General features: G+C 39.4%; 1 protein-coding gene across 1 annotated transcript in view; it reads right to left on the bottom strand.

Moving 5' to 3' along the window:
- The window catches only part of FAM227B (family with sequence similarity 227 member B), a 220170-nt gene that overhangs the window by 16659 nt on the left and 189081 nt on the right, over positions 1–14430 (bottom strand). The window contains exon 13 of the mRNA XM_053928968.2: positions 11813–11975. Within this exon, the coding sequence (XP_053784943.1) occupies positions 11813–11975 (163 nt within the window). The remainder of the gene's footprint in view (positions 1–11812; positions 11976–14430) is intronic.

The following is a 14430-nucleotide window of genomic DNA, read 5'->3' on the forward strand; positions in this document are numbered from 1 at the left end:
TGGTGAGAGCTAAAACCAGTGTTGTCTGTCCCTGTGTAAAATAATACCGGGAACTAACACGCTGGCCCGGGACGGGCTTTCTGGGAAGCAGACTACACATGGAGAAATGTGTGCAGCAGGTGTAAGAGGGAGTGCTTGGGGTTGACACCTGTGCATGCAAGGGAGGGAGGGAACACTGGGCAGAGGGAGAACTGGAACCATGACAGCGGTCCCAGTGAAAGTCTGTAGGGAGTTCCAAAGCTGGTATGACCCTTCAGGACTGTTCTGAGCTGGGGTGAAGAGGCCCCAACCACATTAGTCACTGCGCTGCCCTGGGAAGGGGACTCGACACACTCATCAACTGCTGCAAAATTACCCCCAAACTTAGTGGCATAAAATGACAGCCATGATTTATTATTATTATTACTATAGTTCTGGGTGTTGAATGGGCCCTGCTAGGTGGTTCTTTGTTGGGGTCTCTCATGTAGTGGTGGTGAGGTGGTGGCTAAGGCTAGTGACATCTCAGAGGCCTGTGACATCTCAGAGGCTTTCTCCCTCTCGTCGGGTGGCCGACGGCAACTGCGGCTCGGCCTTGGCTGTGGCTGCTAGCTGGAGCAGGGCTCCTCCACGTGGTCTGAGTTTCCTCCTCACGTGGCGGTTCGCTCTGGGAGCATTCCAAGAGCAAAACCAGAAGCTGTACAGCAGAAGCCTCAGAAGTCACACTCACGGGGCTGAGGAAGATACAAAGGTATGCTCCAATTCAAGCGGAGAGGCGAGGTCGCGCCGTAACAACAGCATGCCAGCAGGATGACACTGCTGTGGCTATTTTTTTAAAAATATAATCTGCCATAGAATGTGACCTTTGAATGAGGTCACTGTAATCACCTGAGGCAATCCTTATAAGGTGTTGGCAACTGAGCGGTTTTTGCCATTATTATTCCCCTAGCAGCTGAAAAGTAAGTCCTTTATTTTAGAAGCAAACCTAGGCATTCAGAGCATCCACTACACATAGTTTCCTGTCCATTTCATTCTTTGTTTTCTAGCTTCACTGAGATGTAATTGATACACAGCATTGTGGAAGGTTAAGTGCACAGCTGTGTTGATCTGATACCTTTATAACCTCACATACTTACCATTTCTTTTTTTTGTATGGTGAGAACATTTAGGATTTCCTCCCTTAGTAACTTTCAAGTACAAAATACAGCATGTTAACTATAATCACCATGCTGTACATTGGATCCCCCCAGATACTCATCTTCTAACTGGAAGTTGGTACCCTTTCACCAACACCTCACCATTTCCCCTATGCCTAGTCCCTGGCAACCACCCTGCTACTCTCTGTTTCTGTGAGTCCAGCTTTTTCAGTCCACACATAAGTGATATCATAGAGTATTTGTCTCTCTCTTATTTCACTTGGTAAAATGCCCTCAAGTTCCATCCATGTTGTCACAAATGATAAGCCTTCCTTTTTTTCTTGAGGTTGAATAGTATTCTATGGTCCATAAAAACCATCTTCTTTATCTACTCACCTGTTGGGCAATAATTAGGGCGTTCCCCTCTCTTGGCTATTGTGGGTGAGGCTGCAATGAACATGCAGATATTTCTTCAAGATTCTGTCCTCATTTCTTTTGGATATATACCCATATGTGAGATTGCTGGGTCATATGGTAGCTCTACTTTTATTTTTTTGAGGAACCTCCATCCTGTTTTCCACAGTGGATGCAGCAATTTACATTCCCACCAACAGTGCCCAAGGGTTCCTTTTTCTCCACATTGCCGGCACTTGTTAGTCCTTGTCTTTTGATAACGGCCTTTCTAAGAGGTGTCAAGTGCTATCTCATTGCGGTTTTGATTGCATTTCCCTGAGGAGTAGTGATGCTGAGCGCCTTTCCATGTCCATGTACCTGTTAGCCATCTGTAGCATCCCTTGGACGGTGACCATTTGTGTGTTGCCTATTCAGTTTCTCTGCCGATTTTTTAATTAAGCTTTTTTTGGTTTTTTTGCTATTAACTTGTATGAGTTCCTTTTATATTTTTGATACAGCCCTTCATGAGACATATGGTTTGCAAATATACTCTCCCATTCTGTAGGTTGCCTTTTCATTTTGTGCTTCTAGTGTCATAACCAAAACATTGTTAGCAAGACCAACATCAAGGAGCTTTCTCCTATGTTTTCTTCTAGCAGTTTTCCAGTTTCATGAATTATGTTTTAAGTCTTTTATCCATGTTGAGTTAATTTTTATGAGTGGTATAAGATAGAAGTCCAATTTCATTCTTCTTCACGTGTTCTCAAATATCAGTTAACCATATATGTGAAGGTTTAACTCTGGGTTCTCAGTTCTTTTCCATTGGTCTGTGTGGCCATTTTTATGCCAGGAAAACACAGTATCCAATACCATATACAACCAGTATGATGTATATTTTCATACATTTCCATGTTAGTAATTAGCATTCTTTCATTTCAGTTTGAAGAGCTCCTTTTAGCATTTCTTGTGAGGCAGGACTAGTGAGGACGAACTCCCTCAGCATTTGTCTGGGAAAGTCCTCACCGCTCCGTGGCTGGAGAAGGACTTTGCTGGGTGGAGTGTTCTTCGTCGCTATTTTCGTCCTGTCGGCACTTTGACTATATCGCCGCTCTCTCCAGGTCTACACAGGTTTCTGCTGAGAAATCTGCTAATTGCCTTCTGGATGTTCTCTTGTAAGTCCTTTAATCGTTTAATTAAGCATTCTGTTTCCAACTCCTCTACTTCTGGAATTCCAGTAATTTTTACATTGTTTCTTTTGATCCTATCCAATACATTAAGTGAGTTTCTTCACTCCTTTTTGTTATGTTTGTAGTGGTCTCCTCTGACTGGATAATTGTAAAATTCATGCTTTGTATTCCACAGATTCTCTCTTTGCTTGATCCATTCTGATGTTGATACTCTCTATTGCATTTTCCATTTCATTCATCATATTCTTCCGGTCCAGAATTGATGTTGGGTTCATTTTTCATGATTTCTCTTTGTTAAACTTATTTTTTTAATTTTATTTATTTAGTTTTTAGAGAGAGGGGAAGCAAGGGAGAGGGAGTAGGAGAGAAACATCAATGGGGAGAATCGATCAGTTGCCTCTTGCACACCCCAAACTGGGGACCTGGCCCACAACCCAGGCGTGTGCCCTGACTGGGAATCAAACTGGCAACGCTGTTTTGGTATGTGGGACAATGGCCAATCCACTGAGCCACAACAGTCAGGGAGTGTTAAACTTATTTTGTTCAAGTGTGGTTTTCCTGATTGTATTAAATTTTCTGTGTTTTCTTATAGCTCACTGAGTTTCTTTAAAACAGCTATTTTGAATCTTCATCAGATAAATTGAGAGCTCTGTGTGTTTGGAGTTGGTTACTGATCTAATGGTCGTGTCGTGTTCCCTTGACTTTTCATGTGCTTTGAAGTCTTGTGTTGCTGCCTTTGTATTTGAAGTAGAAGTCACCTCTTTGATTACCTCCTTTGGGAGAGAAATACCTTCTGTCAGCCCTGTTAAGGATTCTGCATTTTTCTTCGATATGCTGACACCTGTCCCACGCTTCTTGCTCCCTCTTGTGGCAAAATTCTTAAGCTTTTATGCCTTCTCCTACCCTGCGTCACACCAGGATGAGTTCTGATAGCCTCCCTTTTGTTTTCCCAAAGGTGGTACTAAGTCTTAAGTGTGTGGTCTCTCCCTGGCCCACACATTTGGGCTGGCACTAGGCATCTGCCAAAGCCCACATTTGCCATTGCTGTTGGGAACATGCACGGGGAGTTGGCCATAGGGTATGAATATTTGGGGGTCTCTAGGGCTTATGGAGCTCTAGGGGTGCTCATGGCCAGGTAAGGGGATTTGTGGGTGAGGTTTCCCCAAAAGCTCATGGGCAGACTGCTTGATGGAGTTTATGACACTGTAGAATCTGCATCTATTTAATGCCCTCTGGGAGTCCCGTCTGCCACTCTCCCAGCCTCCCCTTCCTCCCCAACAAAGTCATTCAGCTCACCATTCAGCACTCTGGATGGGGCAAGAGAAAAATGAACCTCTTTAGTAGCAACCACGCTGTCAGGGAAGCCAGGTTTTTACTCACAAGGTCTTACTTTCCCCCACATGAGAAATCACAGGCGAGGATGATCTCTCTTGTCCCTAAGCTGTGCTACCTTGGGGGAAGAGTGTGGTCAAACTGTTCCTTTTACCCTTTTTAATACATCCACACGCAAATATATCTTTTTGCTCCAGTGGTGTGCTGGGATTCTTCCACTGGAAACCTGGACTTCCACAAAGGCGCTCTTGTGCATAGGTGCTTATCTATGACAGTGTTTTCCAGGGTTCCCAGGCTGTGGCCAAGAAGGGCTAGCACCTGTTCATGGGTGGCTACGAGGTCCACATCAGGGACCAGGGTCTGTATGCCTATTTCCTGATGCACAGGTGGATGAGACTCCTCTTGGGTCCCTTGGTGAATGGTACTAGATCCCCGTTTCCACGAAGGCACTTTTGCCCACAATGGATGTCCCACTGTTGTTGTTGAGAGGGGGGCATGAAAAAGGGACGTCTCATTCAGCTGTGATGCTGATGTCACTGCTGTTCCTGTGTGAAAAACGTCGGGACCATTCATACATTTTTTGTCCCTCTATATAACGATGTTGAGAATGAGCAAAAAATAACTTACATACTTGTTTTCTTCTAAAAGATAAGACTTTGAACCGACTAAAATAGCTTGCTCATCAAAGCTTACTTTAAGCCCTTTGCCTCACTGGGCCCATCAGTTCAAAATTGTCATACCCTTAAACTCTGACCAGTCCTAGCCAGTTCCCTGCCTCATGTGGCTTGCCTCGACATCATCCACGTCAGGCCCTACAGCCCTGTAAATACCATCCCTGAATTACCCATTTTGAGACACTAATAAAACTGTTTGTTGTTCTTACTACAATAAATCCACTAAACTTAGCTTTGTTTGGTCCGTAGGTTATTCTGGTGGTCTTTTCGGATTGTGACAGCTGAAAATGGCAAAAACGGTCCCTATGCATTCTTTTTCTTCGTGTAGCCTCAGGAGAACTCAGAAGAGTTGACAAAATGAGAATGTTGTCATTTCAGGGAAAATCAAGCTATTTATCAATTTATCCACTGATGGTGTGGAAAATCAAACTCTTCCAACAGAACCATAAATCTCAAGATTCAAAGGGAATTGAAATTTGTGTAGTTCAGCCCATCTGCTGAAGAGGCCTCCTCAGGGCAACAAGGGTTTTAGGGTTTCTCTCTTCTTCCTCAACTCCCCTCTTCATTCTCGTCCTTTCCACAGCCTTGGTCGACCATGTCCCTGTTTTTCCTCTTCGTAGACAAGTAGAGGAAAGATCAGTCCTCCACCACGTTTTGGTGAAGGGAGTCTGTGTTGCCACAGAGTCTTAGGGCTGGGTGTTTTCAACAAAAAGTATTTTTAAAAGACCTCCCATTCCAGGAAACTAACATCTGGATTCTATTATCTGAAAGGTCTCATTAACAGATAATATTGTGATGTTCACATGCCTATTTTTGAAGCTGAAGGAAAGTAAGGGTTTCATTATTTTGGGTACAATCTCACAAATAATGGAACAAACTCGCTAGCAGTGTAGGCTTTCCTATTCACTGCACCCTGAGAATTTTAGAAGGATTGAGAGAAAAAAGTATTATATGTTGTCTTTACTGGAAAAATGAGTAGATGGGAAGTTTCTGGATTAGAAGTTCTTTGGGCAATTGTCTTTTAGCTAATTTATAATTTAAAAAATGTAATGACCAGGTCTTTAGTAAATGTTAATTAACTTGCAATGTCACTGTTTTGAAATAAAAAATACAATTCACAGTAACCTCAATAATAATTCATGAGGTATTATTCACATATTAGAAAAAGTCTATGAATGCACATGTGACAAAGATTATTAGAGATCTTTTTATAAATAAAAGTGAGAAGGAGTTGCACACGGCTTTGAAGAGTTTCCCGCTGGACTCTGACTGTGTGAACATGGAGTGTTTACACGGAGCTGGTGACCTTTAATGAGTCTCGGGGCTTCTTCCTTTTTATGCGCTGTTGACTGTTTGCTTCTTCCACATCACAGACAATTCACAACAGAGAAACGTCTTTGTATAGTTTGTATTTTTTTCTTCAATCAACTTTGATATATCTCACATTATTTTCAATTGTATGGTTTAATAACCTGTCCTCAAAAGTTTTCACATGTTAAAAGTCTGTGTATGGGTGTGTGATGGTGGAGACATGTGTTTATAGTAATACAGCGCACTCGTTACGCCCTTGCATTGAGTTCAGATTTTTTTCCTCAACTGCGACTGATTGTGAACGTTCTAAACTGAAGTTAGAAATACAGGTAGAGCTCATAGACTCTTCTTTTCAACAGAGCCCACACAAACTACTCCAACATTTCGTTCCTGAGTTTTCTTCTTTTTTAAAAAAAATTTTGTGTTTTACATTTAAAAAAGTTATTAGTCTTTTAGGTGTTTCTCTGTTAGTTTACTCTCAACACATAAAGGACTTGAAGTGGTTTATAAAGATACAGACAATGTAAGAAACAAAAATTAGGAGCCACAAATAAATTTTGCACAAGATTCTACAAGTGTAAAGACACACTACTCATTCTGCTTTCAGAAATCAAAGCTTTTTTCCCATTTTACTCATAACTCTAATACTAAGTGACCAAGTATTCAAATAAAAAATTCAAATATCATTCACTAAAATATTAAAATTTTATACTAATAATGATTTAATGTACATTAATTAGTAAAGAAGTATATTATTTTCCATATAAATATATATTAAAAACTCTCTCAGAATCATGAATACCCCCATGATTTCCAATTAATTTGCTCCTCCCTCCCTCCCTCCACCTACATCTCCAGTCTTCTCTGTGTTTACACACAAATACTAAAACACTGACAATATAGCAATGCTTCCTCTTGTGACTTTGGCAAATCACTGTGAATCAAAGAAATATTACCTACGATGTTAAATTTATTTTTAAATGTATCTGTTCCACAAGACTCTAATTTTAAATTGCATACAGAAAAGGATTTTGAAATAGAACTGCATGGCTATGTTACCTTAAATGTCTAAAAGAAAAGCTAAAGTGATTCAATGCTGCACCAAGTGGAGAATTCACTATGTGACTGTTACCACCCTTACCCCAAACCATAATTAAAATCCTCCTTAAGCAACTGGAATAGGCCTCTGTCTTCTTCTGGAGCTACCCAATCCGCCTGGGAAAACAGTCAGCACCAGGGAGCGCCAGCCTCTGCTCTGAAACCAGGCTGCCAAGGAGGGACTCCAAGTGTTGCCACTGTCCTCAGGCAAGTTACCTAAATGTCCTGCTTTTTAAAGTTGATGACAATGATAATATCTATCTCATAAGTTCACAGAAGTAAATGAGTTAAGTATAAAGCACTTAGAAGACTGCTTGCTACACAGTAACCATTAAATTTTTAAAAAAACATTTTAATAATGATGACCTTATAGATTAACAGTACCAATGACTGACAAATTTGTTTCCTCTACTTTTTTTTTTAACTTTTAAAGGTAATGTCAATTCTTTTTGAAAAATAAAATGTGGTCTTATCTTTATATAACACCATGCTATAGCCATGCCTCAGGCATTAATTTAACAACTATTGAATGCTAGATACTTTTTTCAGGTGTCCGGGACATAGAGCAAACTTGTGCAGCGAGCCACTTTCCCTCTTTGTGCTTTGGATTCCTCCTCTGTGAAGTGGCTGGGACAACTGCCTGCTCTGCCCATGGTCCCAGGACTCTTGCCATTCCCGTGACAATACAACGGGGGAATTCAGTATGTGCTTGAAAAAACTGTCAAGTGCTGATGAATGTGAAGCATAAGTATGATTTTGTTCATTATTAGATCTAGGAACATTTTTTCTTACCAGCAGGTATTATATTTTACAAGCTCAGTAAGCATCATGGAAAACCCCATTACTTTCCAATGGGCAATTTCTTCCAAAATTTTGTGGAGTGCTACATAATCCTAATGGGTTTCATGCTTTAGATCTCCACCTTCTCCTTTCCCCACCCCCACGCACACTCCCACTCTTCCCACGTTCTCAGCGTACTGGTCGTATGAATGCTTACCTAGCCATTGGACAAATCCATGCCCATTAGAAATGTAAATGAAATCAAAGATTACCATTTTTATAATCACAATAAAAATTAGTTAAAAATAAAATTAATCTATTATGAAATGTTTTAGATATCTTTCAAATTTTACTTCTAGAGAATTAAAAATTTTGTTTTAGACATAATTCAAGGTTGATGACAATCCTTGCATCATTACTTAAGTTACAAGTGTTAAAACAGACTGACTCAGCCCTATTGTTTGCTTTTCTTCTGTGTTCCTGAGCCATTCAAGTTAATCCCGTGTGCCTGTGGTCAGTGAGGCTCCAGAGATGATCTTGACTGAAATGTGGGGAAGTGGCGCCCGGGGAAGAGAACTGGGAATCTGCGGGAGCCATGCCTCTGCATCTCTCACACACACCCTGTGAGCGCAAGCTATGGAGCACATTCCCACATAGGTATAATTTTAAATTTATAAATTATAGATGCATCAATCTGTATTAATATAGTCTACACTTATGCAGTATACAAATAAAAAGAGATGAAATATTTTTTAAAATAAAAATTAACATTTACTAATGGCCCACTAAACCTTTAGTCCTCAAATTGTAGAGATTTGTAAGGATGTCCAGACAGTTGGTTCACAAATGCCTTGCAAATTAAACTGGCATACTATCATTTCAAAATATTGAGACGAATATGCCATACGCTTAGTGCTAGGTTCATTGTTTATAAAATGATGTATATCCATACTACAGACAGTCTTTTTGAATATTTTTATTTTTGTATTTATGGCCTACATCTTGACAGAACTGAATGGGTCACCACTGATTTTGTCTTTTAGCATGGCTGAAAATGAGCTCCTTCAAGGAGTAGGAGAAATATAGTTTGCCATTTTTAAAATAATTTATTCTTACATCATAAATATTATCATCAATCCATAGTTATTTTTAGAAATCTTTTAAGGCTATTGCTCTACTAGTGAGTTGTTAATTTAGTTAAAACTAGATGATATAATCTAAAAATCTGCTTAATCCCCCAAAAGAAAACAGCACTATGGGACTTCTGGCCAAGATGGAGGTATAGGTAGATACACTTTGCCTCCTCTCACAACCAAAAGAAGGACAATAACAATTTTAAAAGAAAAAACAACCAGAACTGCCAGAAAATTGAACTGTATGGAAGCCCAACAACCAAGGAGTTAAAGAAGAAACATTCATCCAGACTGGTAGGAGGGGCAGAGATGGGCAGCAGGGCGGGGAGAGGACTCATAACAAGGCAGCTGGCTGGTGGACAGGGTGGTCCCACATTAGTGTGCAGGTAAACTGGGCGGAACAACTGGGGAGTGAGACCGTGCAACCCAGGATTCCAGTGCAGGGAAATAAAGCCTCAAAACCTCTGACTAAAATAACCTGTGGGGGTTGAGGCAGCAGGAGAAACTCCCAGCCTCACAGGAGAGTTCGCTGGAGAGACCCACAGGGTCCTAAAATGTATACAAACCCACATAGCCAGGAATTAGCACCGGAAGGACCCAATTTGCTTGTGGGTAGCAGGGGAAGTGGCTGAAAGCTGGCCGAGAGCAGAGCAAGTGGCACTGTTCCTTATCAGACCCCTCCCTCACATACAGCACCACAACTCAGCGATGTGGGTTGCTCAGCCCTGGAGAATACCAAAGGCTCCACTCCTTACTATGTAACAGGTACATCGAGACCAAAAAAAGGCCCAAATGAAAGAATAGATCAAAACTCCAGAAAAAATACAACTAAGCAATGAAGAGATAGCTAACCTAACAGATGCAGAGTTCAAAACACGGGTAATCAGGATGCTCACAGAAATGGTTGAGTATGGTCACAAAATAGAGGAAAAATTGAAGGCTATGAAAAGTGAAATAAAGGAAAATGTACAGGAAACCAACAGTGATGGGAAGGAAAATGGGAATCAAAGCAATGGTTTGGAGCAGAAGGAAGAAATAAGTATTCAAAAAAATGATGAGAGGCTTAGGAACGTCTGGGATGACTTTAAACATTCCAACATCTGAAACATTGGGGTGCCAGAAGTAGAAGAGGAAGAGCAAGAAATGGAAAACTTATTTGAAAACATAATGAAGGAGAATTTCCTTAATCTGGTGAAGGAAATACACTTCCAGGAAGTCCAGGAAGCTCAGAGAGTCCCAAAGTTGGACCCAAGGAAGCACACACCAAGGCACATCATAATTACATTAGCCAAGATTAAAGATAAGGAGAGAGTCTTAAAAGCACCAGGAGAAAAGGAGACAGTTACCGACAAAGGAGTTCCCCTAAGACTATACACTGATTTCTCAAAAGAAACCTTGCAGGCAAGAAGGGGCTGGAAAGAAGTATTCCAAGTCCTGAAAGGCAAGGACCTACATCAAAGATTACTCTGTCCAGCAAAGCTATCATTTAGAACAAAAGGGCAGATAACGTGTTTCCCAGATAAAGTCAAGTTAAAGGAGTTCCTCATCACCAAGCCCTTATTATATGAAATGTTAAACAGACTTATCTAAGAAAGAGAAGATCAAAAATACGAACAGTAAAATGAAAACAAACTGAAAACTATCAACAACTGAACCTAAAAAAAAACAAAAACAAAAATGAGCTAAGCAAACAACTAGAACAGGAACAGAATCACAGAAATGGAGATATCATGGAGGGTTATCAGCAGGGAGTGGGAGGGGAGAGAATGGGGGAAAAAGTACAGGGAATAAGAAGCATAAATGGTAGGTACAAAATCGACAGGGGAAGGTTAAGAATAGTATAGGAAAGGGAGAAGCCAAAGAACTTACATGTACGATCCATGGACATGAACTAATTGGGTGGGGCAATGATGGTGGGAGGGGGGTACAGAACAGAGGGGAATACAGGGCAGGAAAAAATGGGACAACTGTAATAGCACAATCAATAAAATATTTTAAAAAGAGAAATGAGCACTATGTTGGGGTGCTCATAAAATGACACGAGAGCAAAGATGCCATCATCACCCCTCAGCGCAGTAGAGTGCAGACTGAAACGTCAGCTGGGGGAGGGCGCTTGTTCACTAAACATTAGGAAAGTGCAACTTCTCTTTTTGTTTTTCAAGATAGAAATACATGTAAATAAGAGTCCTGATGTATTTTTTCTCGACCCAGAGCTGTGTGTGCTCCACCTTGGAGAGCACAGTGCTAGGTCCCTCTGGGGTGCATCTGCGTCCCCAGTGAGGCCTGGGCCAGGATGGGTTATGCGGGGGGAACTTAGGAGTGTAAACAGCACTCTGGGCCCCCCACCCCTGCTGCAACCAAAGAACTTCAATTTCATTTATTTTATATTTTACACACTAAGTTTTTTGATAAATTTTCATTGGAACAAAGGATTCCTCAGCTGAAACATGTTTGCAACTCTCCTCTGGAGAAGCCTGGAAGCCCATTACTCACAGTTCCGACAAATGTTTGAAACTGAACACTGAACAGAATGTTGGAAAGACAGTCTTTTACTAAAGAGCTAAATATACCAGTTTTTAAGGTTCCTAGGTTTTATGTTTGTTTTATTTTTCATACACCCAAAATCACAGCCTTAGTTCTAAAAGAGTAAATAATTCAACCAAATATGCTACAAAAGTTTTTGAATGTAATTAAATGCTAAATAAAAGCATTGGTTTAAAATGCACTAATTTTTTCTTAATTGAGACATTTAGCAAAAAGTTCTGAACTAAAGCAAAGCTTTAAAAAAGGATATGGTTCTCGTGATATTTCAGTGAATTTAACCTTGGTTTGTCTAGAGGTTTTAGAAATTCCAGACAGCTGATACCTCTTAAGATAATATAAGATCAGTGGACTCTGACCTCCAAAATTGAAGAGCACACGGTTAAACTCTGGGCCACTGCTACTATAATGGGACTGTGAGGGGAAGGAGAAAATAAAGTCAGTTATTAACTTTGTGTATTTTTCAAGATCTGTAAATAAATTGTAATGACCTTATAACTATAAATAAAATTACCATCTAGTATATTAAAATAAATAAAAGTAAATTTTGCAAAGCATCTTAATTAAAGAGATTTACTAGTGTATGAATCTATGAGTATGTGTAGTAAAGCTCTCCTAACCTTTTGCTTTATCAGCAAGCTTGAGGATAGGTCAATAGAGATTATTCTGTCTGAAGAACAGAAATAAAAAAGAATGAAGACAATACAGAGGCCTAGAAAAAAGTGCTGGTAAAATATATGAAGAAATAATGACTAAAACTTCCCAAATTTTATAAAAAACATATCCAAGAAGCTTACCTTCAAGTAGGATAAATTCATACCTAGATATATCATAGTCAAAGTGTTGAAACAAAGACAAAAAGAAAAATCTCAAATACAGCAAGAGAAAAACAACGTATGTATATGGAAACCTTACTAGGATTAACAGCTGACTTCTCATTTGAACAAAGGAGGTCAGAGGCAGTTGGATAACACAACCAAAGGGCTGATGGGAAAAAAAATGTTGACCACAAATTCCATGTAAGGGAAACAACAATCATAAATATAATTGCTCCAAGAAGCTATTATTGACTTCTTGTGGAAAACACGGTCAGTATAGCAACTACTCATATGTGAAATCTTCTCTCAACTTTTGTAATGCCAAATGAGAGATTTATTATTGATTCCATTTTTTGTGGGGAAATAAGATTTTGTTCTCATTTGCTTTTACTGATGCATAAAATTCTCTTGTGTTTCCTTTACTTAAGGTCACTTTGAAATTGTATTCATTCATACCTGTTCCAGAATTATTTTAAAAAGTAGTACTATGATAATCAAAAGCAATTCTTTGATGGTGAAAACTAAATGTCAATATCAGATGTGTTTTCCACGATGTAAATACATCTGAAATCTCCTTCATCTTAATCTTTCATGATAATTTACCTCAGGTTATATCTAGCTTTATCTTTAAATTACATGCAAAACCAGGCCAAGCTCCATTTAGACCAAAGGGAAATTTTGTCTGTCTCAAAAGATCATTTTATGACCGCTTTCCTGGCTTTTGTCTTGTGTATTATAAGATAAAATCTATCTTACTAAAATACTACAAATAGACATTCCTGTTATTTTTTTCCTGCAGTTATCAGTTTTCAACTTAGAAAAAACCATACTTCACAGCTCCTTCTTCCTCTATGAAGATCCCTGATATTTTAAGGACAGTGTAAGCAGGCAAGAGTAGAACTAGGTATTAATTCAGTGTTTTGTGGAGCCTTAGCTATTTGCTTAGATACTTTAGAGCAGAAGGTCCCATGTTGCCCAAAGAACTCTTGCTAGAAATATTCAAAATAGTCCAAACAACTAACCAGAAGCCCCCCTGCTTCCATTAATCCCACAAAAGTAAGACCAAAAATTGTCAGAGAACTTTGATTCCATAAACAGGTCTTTTATGGTCAAAATACAACTTGGTAGTAATTTGGAAGAACCAAGCAATCCTACAAACTTTGAAAGGTCCACAAGGGGTGAACCAGAAAGTCCCAGGATCGTTTTGGTGCTGAATTCTTTTTCTGTTAATTTTTTAAAGAATAATTGCTGATAATGACTACAAAACCAAACTTTGATTTTTGATCTCATGTGTGTCCTGCCGATGCCCTTATGGGTACTGGAAACCCACAGGCACCCATCCAGCATTCGGACAACACTGGAGCCTAGAAACTTCTTTATGTTGAACTAAAATGTCTCCCAATAGCTTTTACTTATTAGTAAACATAAAAAATGTCTTGGTAAAAAACTTTTTGAGCCTCACAGGAAAAGTCTAATCCTGCTTTGCTACAGTAGCTCTATACATATTTGAAAACAATTGATAAGGTCTCCATGGCTTTTTCTTTTCCAGTTGAAATGTCTTTAAGTATTTTGACCATTGCTCAAACAATATGGGTTCAGAGTCCTTCATCACTCTGGTCATATTCAGTTCAGAACGCTTCTGATTGTCTACACCCTTTTACAATGCAGTTCTCCAAAATGAACACACAATGATTGTCAAATCAACATGGAGTAGAGCCCTCATGTCTATTTAAATAGCCAAGAATATAGTAGATTTTGGAGTCAACAACATTCTAATGTTGACCCATACACATGTTACTGTTAAATATAACCCCCAAATCTTTTCAGATGCTCCTAAGACAAGGCTTTATTATACTGCTTCTCCGTAGTTATAATTTTGGACCTCTATACTTTTCCTACAATAAGAGTTTATTTTCTCAGATCAGGTCTTTTACTGTAGCCTGTCATGAACTTTTGGTCACCTGATGTATTAATAATTCTTCCAATCTTATGACTTCTACATTTCTAATAAAAATGGCAACCATATTTTTATCCAAATTGCTGATAAAGTA

This window comes from Desmodus rotundus, chromosome 7, assembly GCF_022682495.2.
Source record: "Desmodus rotundus isolate HL8 chromosome 7, HLdesRot8A.1, whole genome shotgun sequence".
In the NCBI taxonomy this organism is placed as follows: Eukaryota; Metazoa; Chordata; class Mammalia; order Chiroptera; family Phyllostomidae; genus Desmodus; species Desmodus rotundus.